Source organism: Mauremys reevesii, linkage group 4 (assembly GCF_016161935.1).
Source record: "Mauremys reevesii isolate NIE-2019 linkage group 4, ASM1616193v1, whole genome shotgun sequence".
Taxonomy (NCBI): Eukaryota; Metazoa; Chordata; order Testudines; family Geoemydidae; genus Mauremys; species Mauremys reevesii.
In genome coordinates, this window is record NC_052626.1 from 115451966 (window position 1) to 115470316 (window position 18351).

Genomic DNA, 18351 nt, shown 5'->3' on the forward strand with positions numbered 1-18351 from the left:
CTGCTGGGACACACGACACTCGGCTTTCAGGGTAGGGAGAATCAAGAGGGCTATGCACTGCGTTGGGTCTGCAAAACAGCCGCTCTGGGGGGTTTCCATGGCTGGGAGCTCCCGCTACGGCAGGGGCAGGCAGGTAGCAAGCTGTCACCTCGGAGGAGGGGCAGAGGAAGGAGAGTTGCATTTTCATGCCACCCCTCAACCCCGCACGGATGCCAGCAATGGCCCCAGCTCTGTGCTTAATTTGTGCCTCTGCCTCGCCACCTCCAGGCCTGGCAGTTCACAGCCCTGGCACCTCTGCCTGCTGCATCAGTTATGAATGTAAAAAGATTCCTTGACCCCAGCCCCTCTTTCATTACAGATTAAACCTGCCCTGGATCCCACCCAAGCCAGCGATTTCCTCCTCACGCTCAACACTTCCTATCTTAGCAGAAGGCAGCCCGGCCACCAGCTCTGATTTCTTCTGATCACCAGCTGCCAGCCCTCACTGGGGGCACAGCTCTCCCGCCTGCTCCCGGGGGGTGGAGCTCCGCGTCTTCCTTTGCTCTGCCTGCCTTTTCTGTACCTCTCCTCAGCTTGTACTTTCCTTTGTTCTAGCTCCCTTCCCCACATTAAACAAACAGAAAACAACCACCTGTGGCTTTTTCTGTACCTGTTCCCAACCTTCCCCTTCTACACGCCCAGTAATTGCTTTGGTCCATCGGCCCCACCCCACTCGCTCTGTTTCACCCCAGCTGCAGACTCGGAGTCAACAAAGGCAGAGAGGAGGCAGCCTAATGGTTTTGTTGGGCAGTCCCCTGGAGGGGCGGGCAGGTAGGCTGTAGTGCTGGCCCCAGTGCCAGGAAGGAGCTGGGGGAAGCATTCCCGGCATCTGGCTGCAGGAAGGTGGTGGCGTGGCGCTGAAAACACGGCTTTCACCTAATCCCCTGGCGCACAGGAATCTCCTGGCCTGTCTCCTTGGGAGTGAGAACAGGGGAAGAGTTTAAGAATAAGGCCTTTGTGTCTCAGCCCGGAGCCAGGGAGCTCAAGTCCCTAGGGGGTTCCCGCCTTGTGGTGCTAGTCACAGTAGCCAGATTAGGGGCCACAGTCTCTTAGTGAGCGGAGACAGGCAGCCTCAGAGAATGCCTGTCAGGCTGCAGGAAAGCAGCTCCTGGGCTAGGACAAAATTCCAAGGCAGGGTGTGGGTGCAGCGCTCATAATTAGATTGGGACTGGAAGAGATCAAAGGAAGGAGAAGCCACAAAAGCAGCTCTGGGTGTGCGTGAGAACTGCTCCGCTGCTGGCGCTCAGATCCTGGCAGTGCGGGGAGATACACCCTTTGCCTTTTTCCACTGCCTTCCCCGCCCAGCAGCCTCAGAGCACTTCACAGGCATTAATCAAGTCAGCCTGATAGACGGTTTGTGCAACACCTACAATGGGGCCCTGGTCCATGACGTGGGCTCCTGGGAGCTACCACAACACACAATAAACACCACTGCCCGGGGAGGCAATCGGCATTGGACAGGTGCGGAACCGATGCACAGCGAGGCTAAGGAACTTCCCTAGGTCACGCAGAAAATCCGTGGCAGAGTCTGGATGAGAACTGATGGACCTGAGCCACCACTGGCCTGCACCAGTGGGCAGTGAGCGTGACCCTCTCTGATTCTGAGGGGGTAGCTTTTCACACCCACCTTGCACTAGTGTGAATGACTGCTGGGGTCCATCCCAGGCCTCCCCACTTACAGTCCTGGGCTGTAACAAGCCATCCTCCCCACAGGAGAAAGACACAAGGGTCTGGAGGGACGGGAGGTCAGTTCCCTCCAGCCCCTCAAACACACACTCTCTAAACACAGTGTAATTAAATGAAATAGCTACTAAAAACTTCACCGTCACACATCCATAATAGACAGAAACCTCTTGGGTCTGTCATCCCATGTCTAGTCTGCTGAGTGCTGTAGGGACCGTGACTGGGGGGAGTTAGGGATCGTGCACCAGGGTCAGAGATCGGCTAGTACACGAAACCCTTTGCTGGGAGCGTGGGAACAGCGCCTGGGGCAGTGATAAGCTAGATGCAGGGAGTGAGCGGGGGCTCTGCTAGCTCAGAGGCAGCCGTGCAATGCCAGAGCAAGTAAACAAACAGATCTCCCCCCAAGCCAGGATTTAAAACCTGCCACAGTCCTGATCCCTGCTGGATTGTGGCTACTGGCATAGCTCCGTTTGAGCTGGGGGTGGGGGGCATCCTCTTCCCACCCCCAGTTTATAGTCTGTTCCCCAAACGCAGACATCCTAGCAAGTAGTACAAACGTGTCCAGGGGGCACCTGGCTTGCGTGCTCAGGAACCTGGGGGGAGGAGGCATTCCGAGCAGGCACGTGGGCTCAGCAGCTTGGAGCCAAGGCCTTGTCTCCAAATGATTTGGGAGGCTCCTAGAAAGCTAGGGGGATTCTGGAGTGGAGATCCACTGCCCGGCTGCAGGAGCCGGGGCTGTGTCTTGTCTTCCATGTACTGACCAGGGGGCCAGAAACCTCCCCCATGGGAAAAATATGACATTTTAGACATTTGCAAAAAAAACCAAATTCCCACCCCTGAAAAATGAATGCCGGGAGTTTCCCCAGGCCTAGCTCAGAAGTGCTGCTGGCAAGTTCTCCCCCAGAGCTTGAGGCCCAGGAGGCCTAGCAGACCTGGGGAAAGATAAACACACTCCCGTCCCCTATCTCGTTCTCAGGCCTCCCCCCCCCCGCCCCAGACACAGATTGAAAAGAAAATGGGGCGGGGCTGTGGGGTGTGCTGGGCTGTCTGAGCACCCCCAAGCAGGCGGGGAAGGCCAGCCCTAGCGCGCAACCAGAGACACTGGCACTCCCTGCAAGGCAATACACGGGGAGTGCTGGAAAGCCCGGCCTGGATTGCTCAGGGAAGGAGCCAACAACAGGTGGGAGCCCCTTGCTTTGTTACTTTCTCTTGTGCTGGTGATACCCACAGGGGGAGCGGGCCCCGTCAGGTTCTCCCCCTTCCTGCCTAGTCTGCCCCACGTGGACCCACTCCTTGGCCTCTAGGGCCCTGGCTGGAGCTCTGACAGGTTCTGCCCCCCTGCCCCATTTCCCCAGGGAGATTCCAAGCTCGAGCTCCCTCCACGCAGTGTGGGCCGCAATGCTCCCCCATTAAACCTGCTGCACAAACCCGTAGCGAGAGAGCAAATGTAGATCACAAACAACAGCTGCCAGCCGGGCAGGCCAGGTCTCCTGTCTCAGAGGCAGAGCTCCCATGAACACGGCAAGGAGAGCAGCGCCTTCCCACGCAGGAGCTCAGCGCCAGACACACCCCTTGGCCAGTTGAACCTCCAGCAGCCCCCCACCCCACCCCCGAGGGCAGGGAACGATCATTATCCCTGTTGTACAGATGGGGAAATGGAGGTACAGGGTAGCACAGTGACTCGCCTGCAGTCACAGAGCAGAGCTAGGCCTGCCTCCCAGTCCCCACCTCCTCTATAATCCCATCCCCAGCAGAGGTGACAGGTGAGACGGGCTGGAGCCCTGCCCCCAAAGCCGGCAGTCCCTGGAGATGCCCCTTGGCATAGCTAGCTTTGGAGGGCACCGCGTCCTCGCCTGTGAAGCCCGTCACGCTGCCAGTGCCCCCCCACCCCACCCTTACCTTTGTCCTCAATGTAGTCGAGCCCAGGTCCGTTGGTCCTGGGGACAGAGCCGCTCTTCTGCAGCATCCTCATGCGGACCTGCTCCTGCACCCGGGCGCTCTTCAGCAGCTCCGCGTTGGGTGCCTCCTTGCTCTTCCTGCCCAGCTGCTGGTCCGAGGGCAGTGCCAGGGAGCTCACACCGGCCTCCGGCTGCAAAGCCGACAGGAAGAAGTTATTCTCCTGCATGGCTCCTGTCCCGGCCGGGCGGGGAGCGTGTTTTGGTCTGTCCCAGGGCCCTGGCTCTGCCAGGGAAAGGTCCCACTGTTGCTAACACCAGTTCCACTTCCTCTGTCCGTCTTAGCCCAAGGCCAAGCTGAGACGCCAGGGAGCTGAGGGTCTGCAGCAGGAGTGCAGGGCGGGGACGGCTGCCAGATCCTGCCTCGGCCCTGGCTGGGGAGTCAGTCTGAGCTGCTCTGGGGAGATGGCACTGGGTGCCCCCGGTCCACACCACCTCTACCCTCGCACAAGTGCTGGCTTCCTGGGATGGGACTCTGCCACTCTGAGACAGGGTTACACCCCTCTGCCTAGCCACTGACATCACCGAGGAGGCCGGCTTTCAGGCAGAGCAGGTCAGCCAGTTCCACCTTAAGCAGGTGAGGCCTTTGGCGGGGCCTGGCTTCCTCAGCTTTAAGGTGGAATTGCAGGGATACACAACCAGCCCCTGCTCTGCCACACCTTGTCAGCTGAGTAAACTAGCACAGGCAGTTACTGGAGTCGCCACCCCATGCCTTAGGGGGCAGGGCAGCCAGGAGGATTGTGGGGATGCTGGCACCTTCCTCCCACCCGGACTGCGTGGGTAGCTAAGCAGCCCTGCTACCCGTGGCCTAAGGTGACAGCACCAGGAAAGGCTGAATGCAGAGATGCTGCGCCATAAAACCCACAGTGACCGTCCTGCCCTGGCTAACCCAGCTTTGGTCACAGCAGCAGCCTCCCGGCTCGGGAAGGATTAACACTGCAAGCCAGAGACTCAGATATGCAGCCAGCAGTGGGAGCCAGGGCAGGAGCTGTCGCTGCTCAGGAGCTGGGGTAGTCAGGGGGCATTCTGTTCCCATGCGTTGGGGTCTGGCCCTCTTGGAAACAGCAGTGTGGGGCACGTGCATGGTGGGGAGGGATGGGGGGAAATCAGGTTTGATTGTGGGCAACAGCCGTAATGCGGGCTGTGTGCTCTGGGCCAATTTCTCCTCCCTCTTGGCCAGGGGACACCTGGGAGCAGGATCTGGTCCTGAATGTGCTGGGGGCTCATGGGGGAAAGTGGGTTCTTTCCCATTACATCCTAGGCTCCTGGAGAGGTACACAGCCCCCAGCTGGGCTGAGCTTGGGGCATTCAGAGGGGCTGCAGCAGGGCAGGATTCGGGGCAGGACACTCCTGGTCCTAGCGAAGGTCTTTCCCCCAGAGTTAGTTTGAGGCAGGTGGGACTGGGGGACCAGGGGTGGGGAATTGTGACTGGGAGCAGCCAGGAGGCCACGTTGCATTAACTGGGGCAAGAAGGACCCACACCACAGAGAATGTTGACAAGCGTAATGGCACAGTCTGATAACGGGAGTCAGCAAAGGAGGCTGTGCGTGGGGGCCATGTCTGACGGGCATTGGGGCAGTGCACGGGGGCCAGCTGGGATGTGTGGTGAGCAGGGCAGGGGGGTTGTGGTGGGTGGTGCACAGCATGGCTAGGCAGCAGTAGCTGGCAAGTGACTTAAAGTGGAGTTTAGCGAGTGTTGGATGGCCGTGTGGGGTGTGGCCATTGTTTGAGCTGCAGATATTCTGCAGATGTGGCATGAATAAGGGTGAGGGGGGAGAGACAATAAGTTAACAGGAAGCACCATCACTTGGCCATATTATAGAGGCACCTGCAGTGGGCCAGGATGAAGTGAGTGAGGGGGCAGCCCCCCTCATCCTCCCTGAGAGAAGAAGAGCACAACACCCACATCCACTGCCTGGGCCTGCAATCCCTGCACACACCAGCCTGCTGACTGTCTGTATCCCCAGCTGAGCACTGACTGCACCTGTGCCGAAGCCGCGGTGCTCTAACACAAACACCCGATGCATGGGAGGTGGGGGGGCATGATGCTAGGGAGAATAAAGCCAAACTCCTGTGCCTGGCTACACAGGGCAGCCCAGCAAGGAGAGCAGATGGCACTGGGCTGGAACTCAGCAGATCTGGGCTCAATTCCTGCCTCAAATACTGACTCTGGGTGCAACTGCAGGGCTCAGCTCCCTGCATGCAAAGCACTTTCATAAACCTGGCCCTTAATCTCTTTGTGCCTTGGTTCCCCCATCTCTCAGCTGGGGATGATCATCCTTCCTTTATCCCACCCTGCATCTGTCCTGTCTATTTAGACAGTGAGCTCTTTAGGGCAGGGGCTCTCTCCCCCTGTGTCTGTGCAGCACCCAGCACCCTAGGCCCTACTGTAATATCAAATGAAGGGCATCTCTTGCCACCAGGAAGCAGAGCCACCCCTAAGCACCACAGTGGCCTATTAATCCGAGGGGGAAGCAGCTTGTCCTGACTGTAATACTCCTGCACACAGCCAGCTGGAGACAATCCCATCCCCCTGGCAGAGTGTAATTAACGAAGGTTTGTGAAGCACTGTGTGATGCCCAGATCAAAGGTGCTCGCCTGGCAGAGTAATAACAATTAATAGCCAGGCCCAGTTGTTTAGCTTCCCCCAGTCTGGTGAGTGAAGGAATATGCAGGCTAGTACTGCCCCACTGTTCTGAGCACCCGGCTATTAAGCCCTGTCTGACTAACGCCAAACACTCAACACCCTCAGGACAGACCATCCCCAGCTTTAGAAGTGGGAAACTGGAGCCTACAGAGTGGTGACCAGTGCAGCCGGTGAGTCAGAGCTGGGAGTTCCCAAGCCCTAGGCTCTATCTGCTAGGCCACGCCCCGTCGCTACTACATTCCTGCCTGCTCCACTCACCATATTGCCAACGCTTGCAATTTTTCCATGTGATATTCAGTGTTTTCTTAAAGCCCCAACTCCTAAACTCATACGATTATGTGAGTCTCTTAAAAAACAAAAAACAAAGTTTCTAGCCTTTTTGGTTGCAGAGAATAACTTGAAAATGTGACCCCTAAAGGTTCAGAAACTAGAAAGCAAAGAAAAGGAACCACACGGTTGTTATATTTTAAAATCCTGTGATTTTTAAGCTGATCTCACGGTTTCAGTTGACCTTACTGATCACACAGCTGCAGCTAGAACATTATCTGTGTTTGCTCCACCAGTAGCTTTCAAAGTAAACTGCAAAAACATATTGGTGCTGAGTGGGATTGTGTCCTTTTATTTTTCCTATGGGATTTGAAGAAAGGCAGAAAGGTTTGGCTGGTTATTAACATTAGAAATTTGTGTCCTTCAATGCACCTCTTCTGGCAGGCTCCCTGACTAACTGGAGAACTAATAAGATGGTGTTACAGGTACTAAGGAATTTAAATCCAATTAGGCTGTGTGTCCTGGGATTTGAAAAGGGCAACAAAAATGATTAGGGGTTTGGAACAGCTTCCATAGGAGGAGAGATTAAAAAGACTGGGACTTTTCAACTTGGAAAAGAGACGACTAAGGGGTGATATGCCAGAGGTCTATAAAATCGTGACTGGTGTGGAGAAAGTAAATAAGGAATTATTATTTACTCCTTATAACCCAAGAACTAAGGGTCACCCAATGAAATTAATAGACGGCAGGCTTAAAACAAAGAAACAGAAGTATTTCTTCACAAATGCACAGTCAACGTGTGGAACTCCTTGCCAGAGGATGTTGTGAAGGCCAAGACAGGGTTAAAAAAAGAACTAGACACATTCATGGGGGATAGGTCCACCAATGGCTGTTAGCCAGGTTGGGCAGGGATGGTGTCCCTAGCCTCTGTTTGCCAGAAGCTGGGAATGGGTGACAGGGGTGGATCACTTGATGATAACCTGTTCTGTTCCATTCCCTCTGGGGCACCCGGCATTGGCCACTGTCAGTAGACAGGATACTGGGCTAGATGGACCTTTGTTCTGACCCAATATGGCCATTCTTATATTCGTATGACATGAAACTACATCTGAGCCCAGACTCACCAGACAGGGGAGATGCTTCTAGCATATAAAAAGTCAGATCCAGATTCTGAACCACTCAGAGCTCGGCTCCAGGAAGGTTCAGCTCCTTCTAACAGGCACCATGTACAAACTCCAGAGCCAAATTTTGAATTCCCCACCACTACAAAGTTCAGGGGAGTCTGGATCTGAGCTGTTGGCCTGGGCCAATCCCCAAAAGCTGGTGAGCCTTAGTGCCCCTGAATCTGGGGTTTGTAACAATCCCCTGACCCATCCTGGTCCTTTAACTTGGTGGGAGGTTGGATGTGACTGACTCTCAGCGCTCTGCGTGCAGAACAAGTTTGAGTTGGACAGACAAACCTCTTCTGGCCAGATAGTGCCTGACCACCGCATGGGTACAGGAGGGTGGGGGTCGATGGGAGCCCTTTTGAACTGCCCTATTTGCTCAATGGGGCAGGAGGCAGCTGCAGCCCTCACCTCCTCCTGGGAAGACAAGAATACACAGGGCACAAAGGAGGACAATGGGGAACAGACAGAAAAGGACAGGAGAGAGAGCAGGAGCACTCGGACCACCGGAGAAGACCAGCTCCATGATGGTATAAGCCACAGCAGAGCGTGAGGGAAGCTTCCAACACAAGACCTCTTTAATCAGGATATGAAACCAGTGTCTAGCGGCAGGAGCTTATAGGGAAAACTACCATATTTTGGCTTGAAACCATAACTTCCAGCCTGCTGCTAGAACCCTGGCTTCTTTGATGCAATGGGGTCTAGTGGTTATAGGGTGACCAGACAGTAAGTGTGAAAAATTGGGACAGGGGGTTGGGAGTAATAGGAGCCTATATTAAAAAAAGACCCAAAAATTGGGACTGTCCCTATAAAATTGGGACATCTGGTCACCCTAAGTGGTTAGCATAAGGCACTGAAGGGCAGGACATCTATTCCTTATGCAGCCACTGACTCACTGTTACCCCCTTTGGGCAAGTTGTTTTAACCTGCGTGCACCTCCAGCACTACAAACATAAAGACCTCTCTGCGCTGCTCGGATAATGACATCGGCTCAGCTCAGGGAGTTGCTTTGAGAGCCTTACATGAAAGCTACTCCGTACAGCCACAGTCCCACTCGTGCGATCCGCTGCATGCAGTCCCACCCAAGCGTCTCAGCCACTCCCCTCTTCGCGTCTCCTTTCATGCTTCCCTGCACGCTTCTAATTAACACTCACCAAATGCCCTGGCATCCAAACCTTCCTGAGAACCCACTTGTTCCAGGAAGCAGCCCAGCTATAAAGGCCCCTCAGCCCTTCTCGGCCATCAATTTATATTTATAATTGGAGATATACCAATCTCCTAGAACTGGAAGGGACCTTAAAAGGTCATCGAGTCCAGCCCCCTGCCTTCATTAGCAGGACCAATTTTTGCCCCAGATCCCTAAGTGGCCCCCTCAAGGATTGAACTCACAACCCTGGGTTTAGCAGGCCAATGCTCAAACCAAGGGAGATTCTTGCTAGTGCTGGCCAGCATGCAGGCTTTCCAGTCCACAGGAACTTTCAGTATTTTGAAGCAGACATTTTGAAGTTTTTTAGTTTTGGAGTCACAGGCACATGGTGCTTCCAAAACTATGTTTGTTCCCACAGACCCTGGCTGAAATAGACAAAAAGCACATCCATTTCAACCAGTAGCTGGGCAGCTCTGCCATGCGCACTGCCCCAAGCACGGGCCCAGGGCTTCCATGCTGCAGGGCCAGCTGGTTCACCACACTGCAAGCGTAAGGCAGCTGGACCAGGGGGCTGGTAGCCCTGAGGTTCCTGGCCCCAAGTTCAGTCCTGGGACTTCCAGGGTCTCAGCTCTACGGCAGGGAGCTTGGAAGCCCTGAGAGCCCCACTCCTGGCTGGGCGGGTGCAAGGGAAGCACACAGCATGACTTTGCACACGTGTTCCCTTTTAAACAAACACTAATAATGCGAGCTGACTGCACCAGGGTTAGGAATCCCCAAGGTCACTGGCCCATTTCCAAGGCGTTGGGGGAGACAGTGGGGTGCTGTGGTGCGGAGCAGAGGCCGCTGGGAGGGCAGACTCATGCTTGGCGTGACTCCTGACTGGCCCAACTCCCCGCCACCCCTCAGGAAAGTCCCTCTGCTCCTGGCCTGCTGTACCTGCTTCCCTGGGGCAGGAACCAGCCCAGCTCAGATCACGGCCAGAGAACTGAAAGGGAGTCCAGAATGGCAGCCTGGAGGGGGAAGGAGATGGATAGTGGCTGCATCAGCCCCCTCCACCATCCAGCTCCCGGATGGTGCGTGCCTTCTTGGTGCACTAAAGGTTTATCCGTGCTAGGGCCAAAATGCCTCACCCCAGCCCCAACCCCTTTGCTCATCCCTAGAATTTAGCTTGGCTGTACTGTGTGCCCCAGGGCAGCCGACCCTGACTGCAAAGGAGTGGGGCAGTGGGGGAAGGGGACCCTTGGGCTTTGAGCTGTCACCATCATTGGTCTCCCCCAATGACCTTGTAGCAGGAACAGGTGGCTGCCAGCCACTGTTAGTCACTGACCCTGTGGAATGTTTCCTTGTGCCACAGGCAATCCGGCTCCCAGAGCAACCGGGGCTGCTTTCAGGAGAGGGGCATCCCAGCCTGGCCCTGGGGGTGGGTACACATCCCTGAGCTGGGACCGGATGGGACAAAGGACTCAGCCAGAGCAGCAGCAGGAGTCCTGCAAGCCAGGCACCAGGGATTCGTAAAGGCCTGTTGCAAGCATCTGCCAGGGCCTTGCGGGGAGGTCTGAAGACATGGGTGCTAATGAGGACCTAGATCTAAACAGCCACCAGCTTCCCTGCCTGTGTCCAGCTCCAACAGCTGCCTGGGGAGGAAGAGGAGCCAGATCCCAAGGTGCTGACTCCCAGCTTCCCCTTGGCTTATTGGCCAAGCTCCGGTGGCAGGGTGAGACCTGCCATAGCCTCTCCCAGGACAGGGTCTCCTGCCCCAGCAGTGCACGGGGCTGGCTCATGTGTTTCCCCAGCTTGGAGTGCCCTGCTGTTAAGGAAACACTCTCCCCCCCAGTGCAAGGAGTCTGGCTGGCTCTGCTGGGGGCATGCAGGGTTCTCTGCTCCCACATCTTGGAAGATCTTTTCAGGCCCTGCAAAGCCTGGGCTTGCGCATGGATCCCGGCCTCCCCCTGGGGAGAGGGCAGGGACACGGAGCAGAGAAGCTCTCCCAGCACAAGCCTGCACTGGCCCTTCACTGCACAGAGATGCCTAGTGCCCCAGCTCCTCAGCAAGCAGCAGGTTCCTCCCCAGGGGAAAGGAGTTCCCACGAGACGCTCCTCCCCACTCAGCAGGTTCTCGGCAGCAGGGCGCGCCAGGCACTGCGCGGCCCAGAAACAGGCTTCTCTGCTGTGGCTGCCTTCCTAGAGCACAGCTCCCCACAACTGAGTGAACGGGTCAGTTGCATCCTGGGCACGTACCCTGTGACGGGAGCTGGCTCTGCCGCAGCGCCCATGTTCCCCGGCTCAGTCGTGGGCAGTGGGTCCCTTCTGGACAGCCCAATGGGCAGGTTCAGTCTCAGCAGCGGGCACGCACCCTGCCAGCCAGCCTGAGACCTGGGAGAACACAGCGCACCGCCATGCCTGGAAGGAAATGTACCGTGCAATGGGGCGTGCCCAGGGGATGGCATGAGACCTGTCACTACATGCTGATGAAAGGCCAGCTTGGGACACCACTTCCTTTTTATTTCAAATTTAAATTAGTGGTGAATTGATAGAGCTCATGAAAGTGATGGATGGTTGGCGAGAGGGAAAGCAGGGCAGGGAGAATGCAGAGAGCACCATGGGGACAGGTGCCATACAAGCTTCCTCAAGCCAGCTCTGCCAACGCACTTCAACCCTGCCTGCAGCTCCCTGCTCTTTCCCTGCCGCCCGCAGCTCTGCCAGAGCCCCTCTGTCCTGCCTGCAGCCCCTGCTCTTCCCCTGCTGCCCGCAGCTCTGCCAGTGTCCCTGAGTCCTGTCTGCAGCCCCCTGCAATTCCCCTGCCGCCCGCAGCTCTGCCAGCGCCCCTCTGTCCTGCCTGCAGCCCCCTTCTGCCCGCAGCTCTGCCAGCGCCCCTCTGTCCTGCCTGCATCCCCTGCTCTTCCCCTGCTGCCCGCAGCTCTGCCAGTGCCCCTCTGTCCTACCTGCAGTCCCCTGCCATTCCCCTGCCGCCCGCAGCTCTGCCAGCGCCCCTCTGTCCTGCCTGCAGCCCCCTGCAATTCCCCTGCTGCCCACAGCTCTGCCAGCGCCCCTCAGTCCTGCCTGCAGCCCCCTGCAATTCCCCTGCTGCCCACAGCTCTGCCAGTGTCCCTGAGTCCTGTCTGCAGCCCCCTTCTGCCCGCAGCTCTGCCAGCACCCCTCTGTCCTGCCTGCACCCCCTGCTCTTCCCCTGCTGCCCGCAGCTCTGCCAGTGCCCCTCTGTCCTGCCTGCAGCCCCCTTCTCTATATGTCCTGACTTGCATCATCCTCACCTCACTCCCAAGGCACTTCCCTCCTGCTCTGGTGCACACCCAGCTCCCCTAGCCCTGAGGCCAGGGGTGGGACTTGTCCGATTCCATCCAGCCCGTGTTCACTGGACCCCAGTCCCCAGAAATCAAAGGCTACTGCACTAACCCTACTTCTCCTTGTACAACACATTAAATCCTTGATGCCCTTGAGCTGAATTTCTCCTTGGACAATGTAGGCATCTTGGTGCTGAGGTGAGAACACCCTAGGAAGCCACAAGCCTGGAGGAGATCAGCTCCCAGCTACCCAACTATGGGCCAGATCGCAAGCTGGGGTAACACCCCCCACAGTAGCATTTAACTTTAAAAGGGGGAACTACACACAGACAGGGAGGCTAGTTACACGGAAATGAAAAGGATGGTCACAAAGGTGAAATGCCGACCAGTTGCTCAGAAACTATTGAAAAGTCACCATAACAGAGGCTCAAACTACATATATTATCTGACAGCCCCCCACTCCCCAAGTGTCGCCAGAGCTAAACAGTTGAGTAAGAGAGGTGGCTAGAGGGGAAAAGGCACCCTTTGAAAATAGGGCGTCGAATCCTAGTGAGGAAAGTAGGGTAAACGCAGGTGTAAAAGTCTAATAAGGAAGGTCAAGAAAGAATTTGAAGAGCAACTAGCTAAAGACACAAATATGAAAAGAAATTTAAGCACATGGGAAGCAGGAAGCCTGCCAGAGAATCCGTGGGGGCACTGGACAGTCAAGGTGCTAAAGGAGCACTCCAGGCCATTGGGGAGGAGCAGACTGAGGTATCCGTCAAGCAGGTTTTGGAACAAGTTGATAATTTTAACAGTACTAAGTCACCAGGACCAGATGGGATCCACCCCAGAGTTCTGAAGGAGCTCAAATGTGAAATTGCACAGCTACGAACTGTGGTATGTAATGTAAGGCTTAAATCAGCTTCTGCGCCAGATGACTAGAGGGTTGCTAATGTAACATCGATTTTTTTTTAAAAGGTCCAGAGACAATCCTGGCCAGGGCCATCCCTACCCATATGCAAAGTACGCAGCTGCATAGGGCACCAGGAAATTTGGTGCCCCAAATTTCCTGGTGCCCTGCACAGCTGTATGCTGCTCCAGCCCCTGCTCTGCCTCTTCCAATGGCCTCCACCCCTGAGGACTGCAGCAGGGCTGGGCCTGCACTCACTGGCGGCGGGAAGTGCAGCGACCTGGCCCCAGGTGTGTCACTGGTGAGTGCTGGGGGGCAGCAGTTCCCTCTTGCCCCCCAAGCCAGCCCTCCCCTCCCCTCCCCCCCCGTGGAAACCTGGGGACAGCCTCCCCCACGGAGGCCTGGGGCCCCAACTCCCCCCCATGGGGGAGCTGCATAGGGCCCCAGAATAGCTGGGGATTGCCCTGATCCTGGCAATTACAATTCGGTAAGCCTAACCAGGCAAATTGATTGAAACTATGGTAAAGAACAGAATTATCAGACACATAGATGAACACGATACGTTGGGGAAGAGTCAACATGGCTTTTGGAACAGGAAACCACCCCTCACCAATTTATTAGAATTCTAATCCAGTGGGTATAATGTATTTGGACTTTCAGAAAGCTTTTGACAAGGTCCCTCACCAAAGGCTCTTAAGCAAACTAAGCAGTCATGGGATAAGGGGGTAGATTCTCTCACATCAATAACTGGTTAAAAGATAGGAAATAAAGGGTAGGAATAAACAGTCAGTTTTCACAGTAGAGGGAGGTAAATAGTGGGGTCCACCAAGGATCTGTACTGAGACCAATGCTGTTCAACATATTCACAAATGATCTGGAAAAGGGGGTGTACGGTGAGATGGCAAAATTTGCCGATACAAAATTACTCAAAATAGTGAAGTCCAAAGCAGACTGCGAAGAGTTACAAAGCGATCGCTCAGAACTGGGTGACTGGGCAAGAAAATGGCAGATGAAATTCAATCTCGATAAGTGCAAAGCAGTGCACGTCGGCAAACAATCCCAACTACCCATACGAAATGATGAGGTATAAATTAGCTGTTACCACTCAAGAAAGATCTTGGCGTCACCATGAATAGTCTCTGAAAACATCTGCTCAATGGGCAGCGGCAGTCAAAAAAGTGAACAGTGTTAGCAACCATTAGGGAAGGGATTGATAAGACAGAAATATCATAATGCCACTATATAAATGGTTCAACACCTTGTACGCTGGGTGAAGTTCTGGTCACCCTAGCTCAAAAAAAGATCTATTAGAATTGGAAAAAGTACAGAGAAGGCCAACAATAAGATATGGGGTATGGAACAGCTTCCTTATGAGGAGAGGTTAAGAAGACTGGGACTGTTTAGCTTAGGAAAGAGATGCCCAAGGGGGCATATGCTAGAGGTCTATAAGATCATGACTGGTGTGGAGAAAGTGAATAGGGACGTGTTATTTACCCCTTCCCATAACACAAGAACCAGGGGTCACTCAATGAAATGAATCTGCAGCAGGTTTAAAACAAACCAAAGGAAGTATTTCTTCACACTACGCACAGTGAGCCTGTGGAACTCATTGCCAGGGGATGTTGTGCAGGTCAAAAGTATACCTGGGTTTGAAAAAGAACTAAATATGTTCATAGAGGATAGGCCTGTCAGTAGCTATTAGCCACAATTGTCAGGGATGCAACGCCTTGCTCTGGGTGTCCCTAAGTCTGACTGCCAGATGGTGGGAGTGGATGACAGGGGACGGATCACTTGATGGTGACCTGTTCTGTTCATTCCCTCTGGGGCACCTGGCACTGGCCGCTGCTGGAATACAGGACAGCGACTAGAGGGACCATTGGTCTGAGCTAGACTAGCCATTCTTATAACTCCAATGAGGCCAAGGAGCTGACCCCATTTGTGCTGTGGGGCCACTGCATGAGAGCTACCAGGCAGTAGATTTTGCACCCAGGCCTGCTGAGGAGCCTGCAGCTGCTGGGGAGCGGGACGAGCTCGATTAATGAAAGGCTGAGTTAAACTCACACCATCACCCACCACCGGGAGGCACACACATCTTCCTTACAAACCACGGCTCCAGGACACACAGAGTCTCAACTCCACCCTGCCCTCTGCCCCAGCCAGGAGAGCTGTCTGGCCACACCTCTGCCCAGACCCTTCCCCATTTATCTCCACTCACTTGTCCATGCTCCATCCCTTCTCACCCAGCCAGCAAAGGCATCCTGCAGCACCCCCTTTGCCATACCCTTGGTGCTCCCCTGCCCATCTTTGTCACGGCAGCCGCATGGCTCTGAACCCTGGCCAGGGAACACTCCTTCTATGCCCTTTCCTTAATGTTTTTTAAGCTCAGGAGGGAGGCATTGCCTGCACCCTCCACTGGCTTCTACCAACCAGAGAGCCAAAAAGTTTCACACAACTCCCACCATGGAAGCTCCCACACTGCACCTTCACTCTCTCCCGACTCCCCTATCTGTTCACCTGCTGGTGACAACACAACACAGCTAGAGCTCAACACCCGTTGGGCTTAGTACCATTATTGCTATTGCACACCTAAGGAAACCGAGGCAAGGAGCAGTGACGCGACTGGCCCAGGGACACCCAGCTGTCTGGCAGCAGAGCCAGGACCAGAAACCAGCTCTCATGACTCCCAGCAGAGAGGTCTGTCCCCTCAGCTACACAAGCTGGGCTCATCTCTGGGGGCTACACCACTGATGAGCAGCCACCCACCTGAGTAGCGTTGATGGAGTCACAGTGATCTCCTCGGTAGCTGCTTGCAGAGAGGGGCAACCGGGCTCTTTAAAATCAGCTGCAATGCCCTGAAAGAGCTGGACAATTACTGGGTGAGCCGGGCCTTGGGCTGGGTCTCTTTTGACTTGCCTGGACCAGCTCGGTCAAAAGCCATGGGGCTGCACACAACCATCCCAGGACCAGGCATGGGAGGTGGCAATAGCCCTTGCCTTAGGGCAGTGGTTCCCAACCTTTCTGTTGCAATAGCATATTCATGTTCCCAGAAGAGTGTGGTGGGCGCCGGACGACCAGCTGCCGAAATGCTGCCGAGAAGCGACATCATCGAGACGTGTCACCGCCAAAATGCCACCGAGAACTGGCGTCATCAAGAAGCGCCGCCGAGAAGTAGTGGCATTTTGGCGGTGACGCTTCTTGGTGTTGCTGCTTCTCGGTGGCATTTTGGTGGCTGGTTGTCCGGCGGCCGCGCGTCTCGATGGTGGGTTGTCTGGCGGAAGCGCTCCCTTGTCAGTAGGCGGGTGCACATAAATGCCCCGGCGGGCGCCATGGTGCCCACGGGCACCGCATTGGGGACCACTGCCTTAGAGAGTCAGCTGCTTTTACACCCTCCCTCACCTCTGCTCCAGTCACCCATCACCTGCAGGACCACTCTGGTGCCCACGCCAAAGCCCGTGCCCTGTTCTCCTTCCTGAGCTGGGGCTCATCAGTGCCAGCCCACGGCCACTGCAAGGGGGTCGGGAGGCCAACATACCTTGCAAGTTCCATCCCAGGAGATGCCCTCAGATCCTGCCCACCCCTACACCGGGCTGCAGGTGCCCTGAAAGCATCCCCGACCCACATGGGCTCAGAGCAGCCCCGCATCCAGCTGGCTGAATTGGAAAATCCTGCAGCCTAATATTAACCGAGGGAGCCGAGAGAGAAAGAATAGACATGGAGACATACGGTGCCTGCCGCCCTGGAGCGCATGGTGCCCTGCAGCATTCTCCCGACGACGGACGGAGGCAAACTCCCACACGCCGTGGCCCAGCGCCACCGAGGTCCCAGGGAGATCTCCCCTTCCACAGCCAGATGGGCCAATGAAACGAACTGTGCAGCAACTTGTGTGCGGTCTGGGAGCGGGTGACACCCACTGAGCTGATCCAACCGGTTGCTGTGCCTTTGTTGCGTGTGTGTGGTTTAAAATGTAATCGCCTCAGAGACAAGTTTGTACTTTCTGGGATTGTGGTGGAGCCCGGCTTATACAGCTGCGAGGTGAGCTGCTCAGCGAGCGCCTTGGCACGGGCTGGAGCCCAAACTGGCAAGCCAGGCCCTGGGGAGGTGCCATGCCTCTCTCAAAGCTTTGCTGGAGGAGAACAATGTCCCACTCTGAACTGCCCTGACCTGCCATCCCACACGTGTGCTGGGCATGTGAGCTGGGCCAGCCACAGAGGAACCCATGAGCAGGCTGAGCCATTGCTTCAGGCGGTGGCCATGGGGGCTTCAAAAGAGGCAATCCCGTGCCATCAGCACTAACTCCTCTCACACTCAGCTCCCTTTGCCCTTCTGGCCTATGCATCTCCGTCCCAGCCCTCAGGCCTTCCCTGCCTCTTCGCTTTCTCTCCCCCCCATTCCATCTTGGGAGGTTGGTCTGGCTATAGGCCCACTATTAATACAGGAGGCTGGCAGGGAGCGCACTTCTACATAACAGGGGCGCTGGGCTGAACAAGACCATGCCCCTGCCTCGGAGGGCCAGCAGCCTGCAGCCACAGGCTGGCACGATACAATAAGCAGATGCGCACAGGGTAGGCTTTGCATGGAACCCTGGGTGGGTCAGACTCCCAAGGAGGAAAATCTCAGAGTCCCAAAGGGGCCGGGGGCTCAGCATGGATTGCTTGGGTGGCCATTCTGGCTGGAAGGGGCAGTGAAGGTGGAGTCACCTGTCGGGAGTGGGTAAAGGAGACAGGTGCCAGGAGGGAAGCTTGGGGGGAGCCCAGGGAGCTTAGAGGGCACAGGAGATGAGGGCCCAGACATGGGCAGGACGGAGGCAATCCAGGAAGTGGAGAGACAGAGTGAGATCACAGTAGCAGAGCCATGGGAGCACCAAAAAGCTCAGGAGCTCTTGGGTCTGAACCTTTTAGGTTGGGAATCTCTCCCAGAGCAGCTTGCCAGTGAGTCCGGCTGGAAATCCCCCCAGAACAGACTGCCTGTCATGGGGCAGCCCCTGGGCTCAGCCAGCCTCTGGGAGTGCAGAGAGAGGCATGGAGATGGAGGATGTGAGAGGGAGGGGAAGGGGACTGAGCATGCATGAACCTCCCAAGACCTTTGATCAGAGTTTGAGGTAAAGTGCTGGGGATGCACCACCCTTCTCCAGATGGGTTGGCTGGGGATAAAGCCACTGGGACAGCTGGGCTTTGTGGAGGGAGGAGTGTAGATAAGAGAACGTCAGCCCCTGCTGGATCCTTCGGGGTAGCTTTGATGCCCTGAAGCCAGTCTGTAC

General features: G+C 55.7%; 1 protein-coding gene across 2 annotated transcripts in view; it reads right to left on the reverse strand.

The window, feature by feature from the left end:
• Positions 1-16855, reverse strand: part of PKP3 (plakophilin 3) — a 45643-nt gene extending 28788 nt beyond the window's left edge. The window contains exons 1-2 of one of the 2 annotated variants that reach the window (XM_039535656.1): positions 16818-16855; positions 3622-3811 (exon numbers count right to left, since the gene is read on the reverse strand). In XM_039535656.1, coding sequence (XP_039391590.1) covers positions 3622-3811; positions 16818-16841 — 214 coding nt within the window. In that variant the 5' untranslated portion in view covers positions 16842-16855. Of the gene's footprint in view, positions 1-3621; positions 4276-16817 lie in introns of those variants that run through there. The other variant, XM_039535655.1, reaches the window with a different exon arrangement.
• Between the last annotated feature and the right edge of the window lie 1496 nt (positions 16856-18351).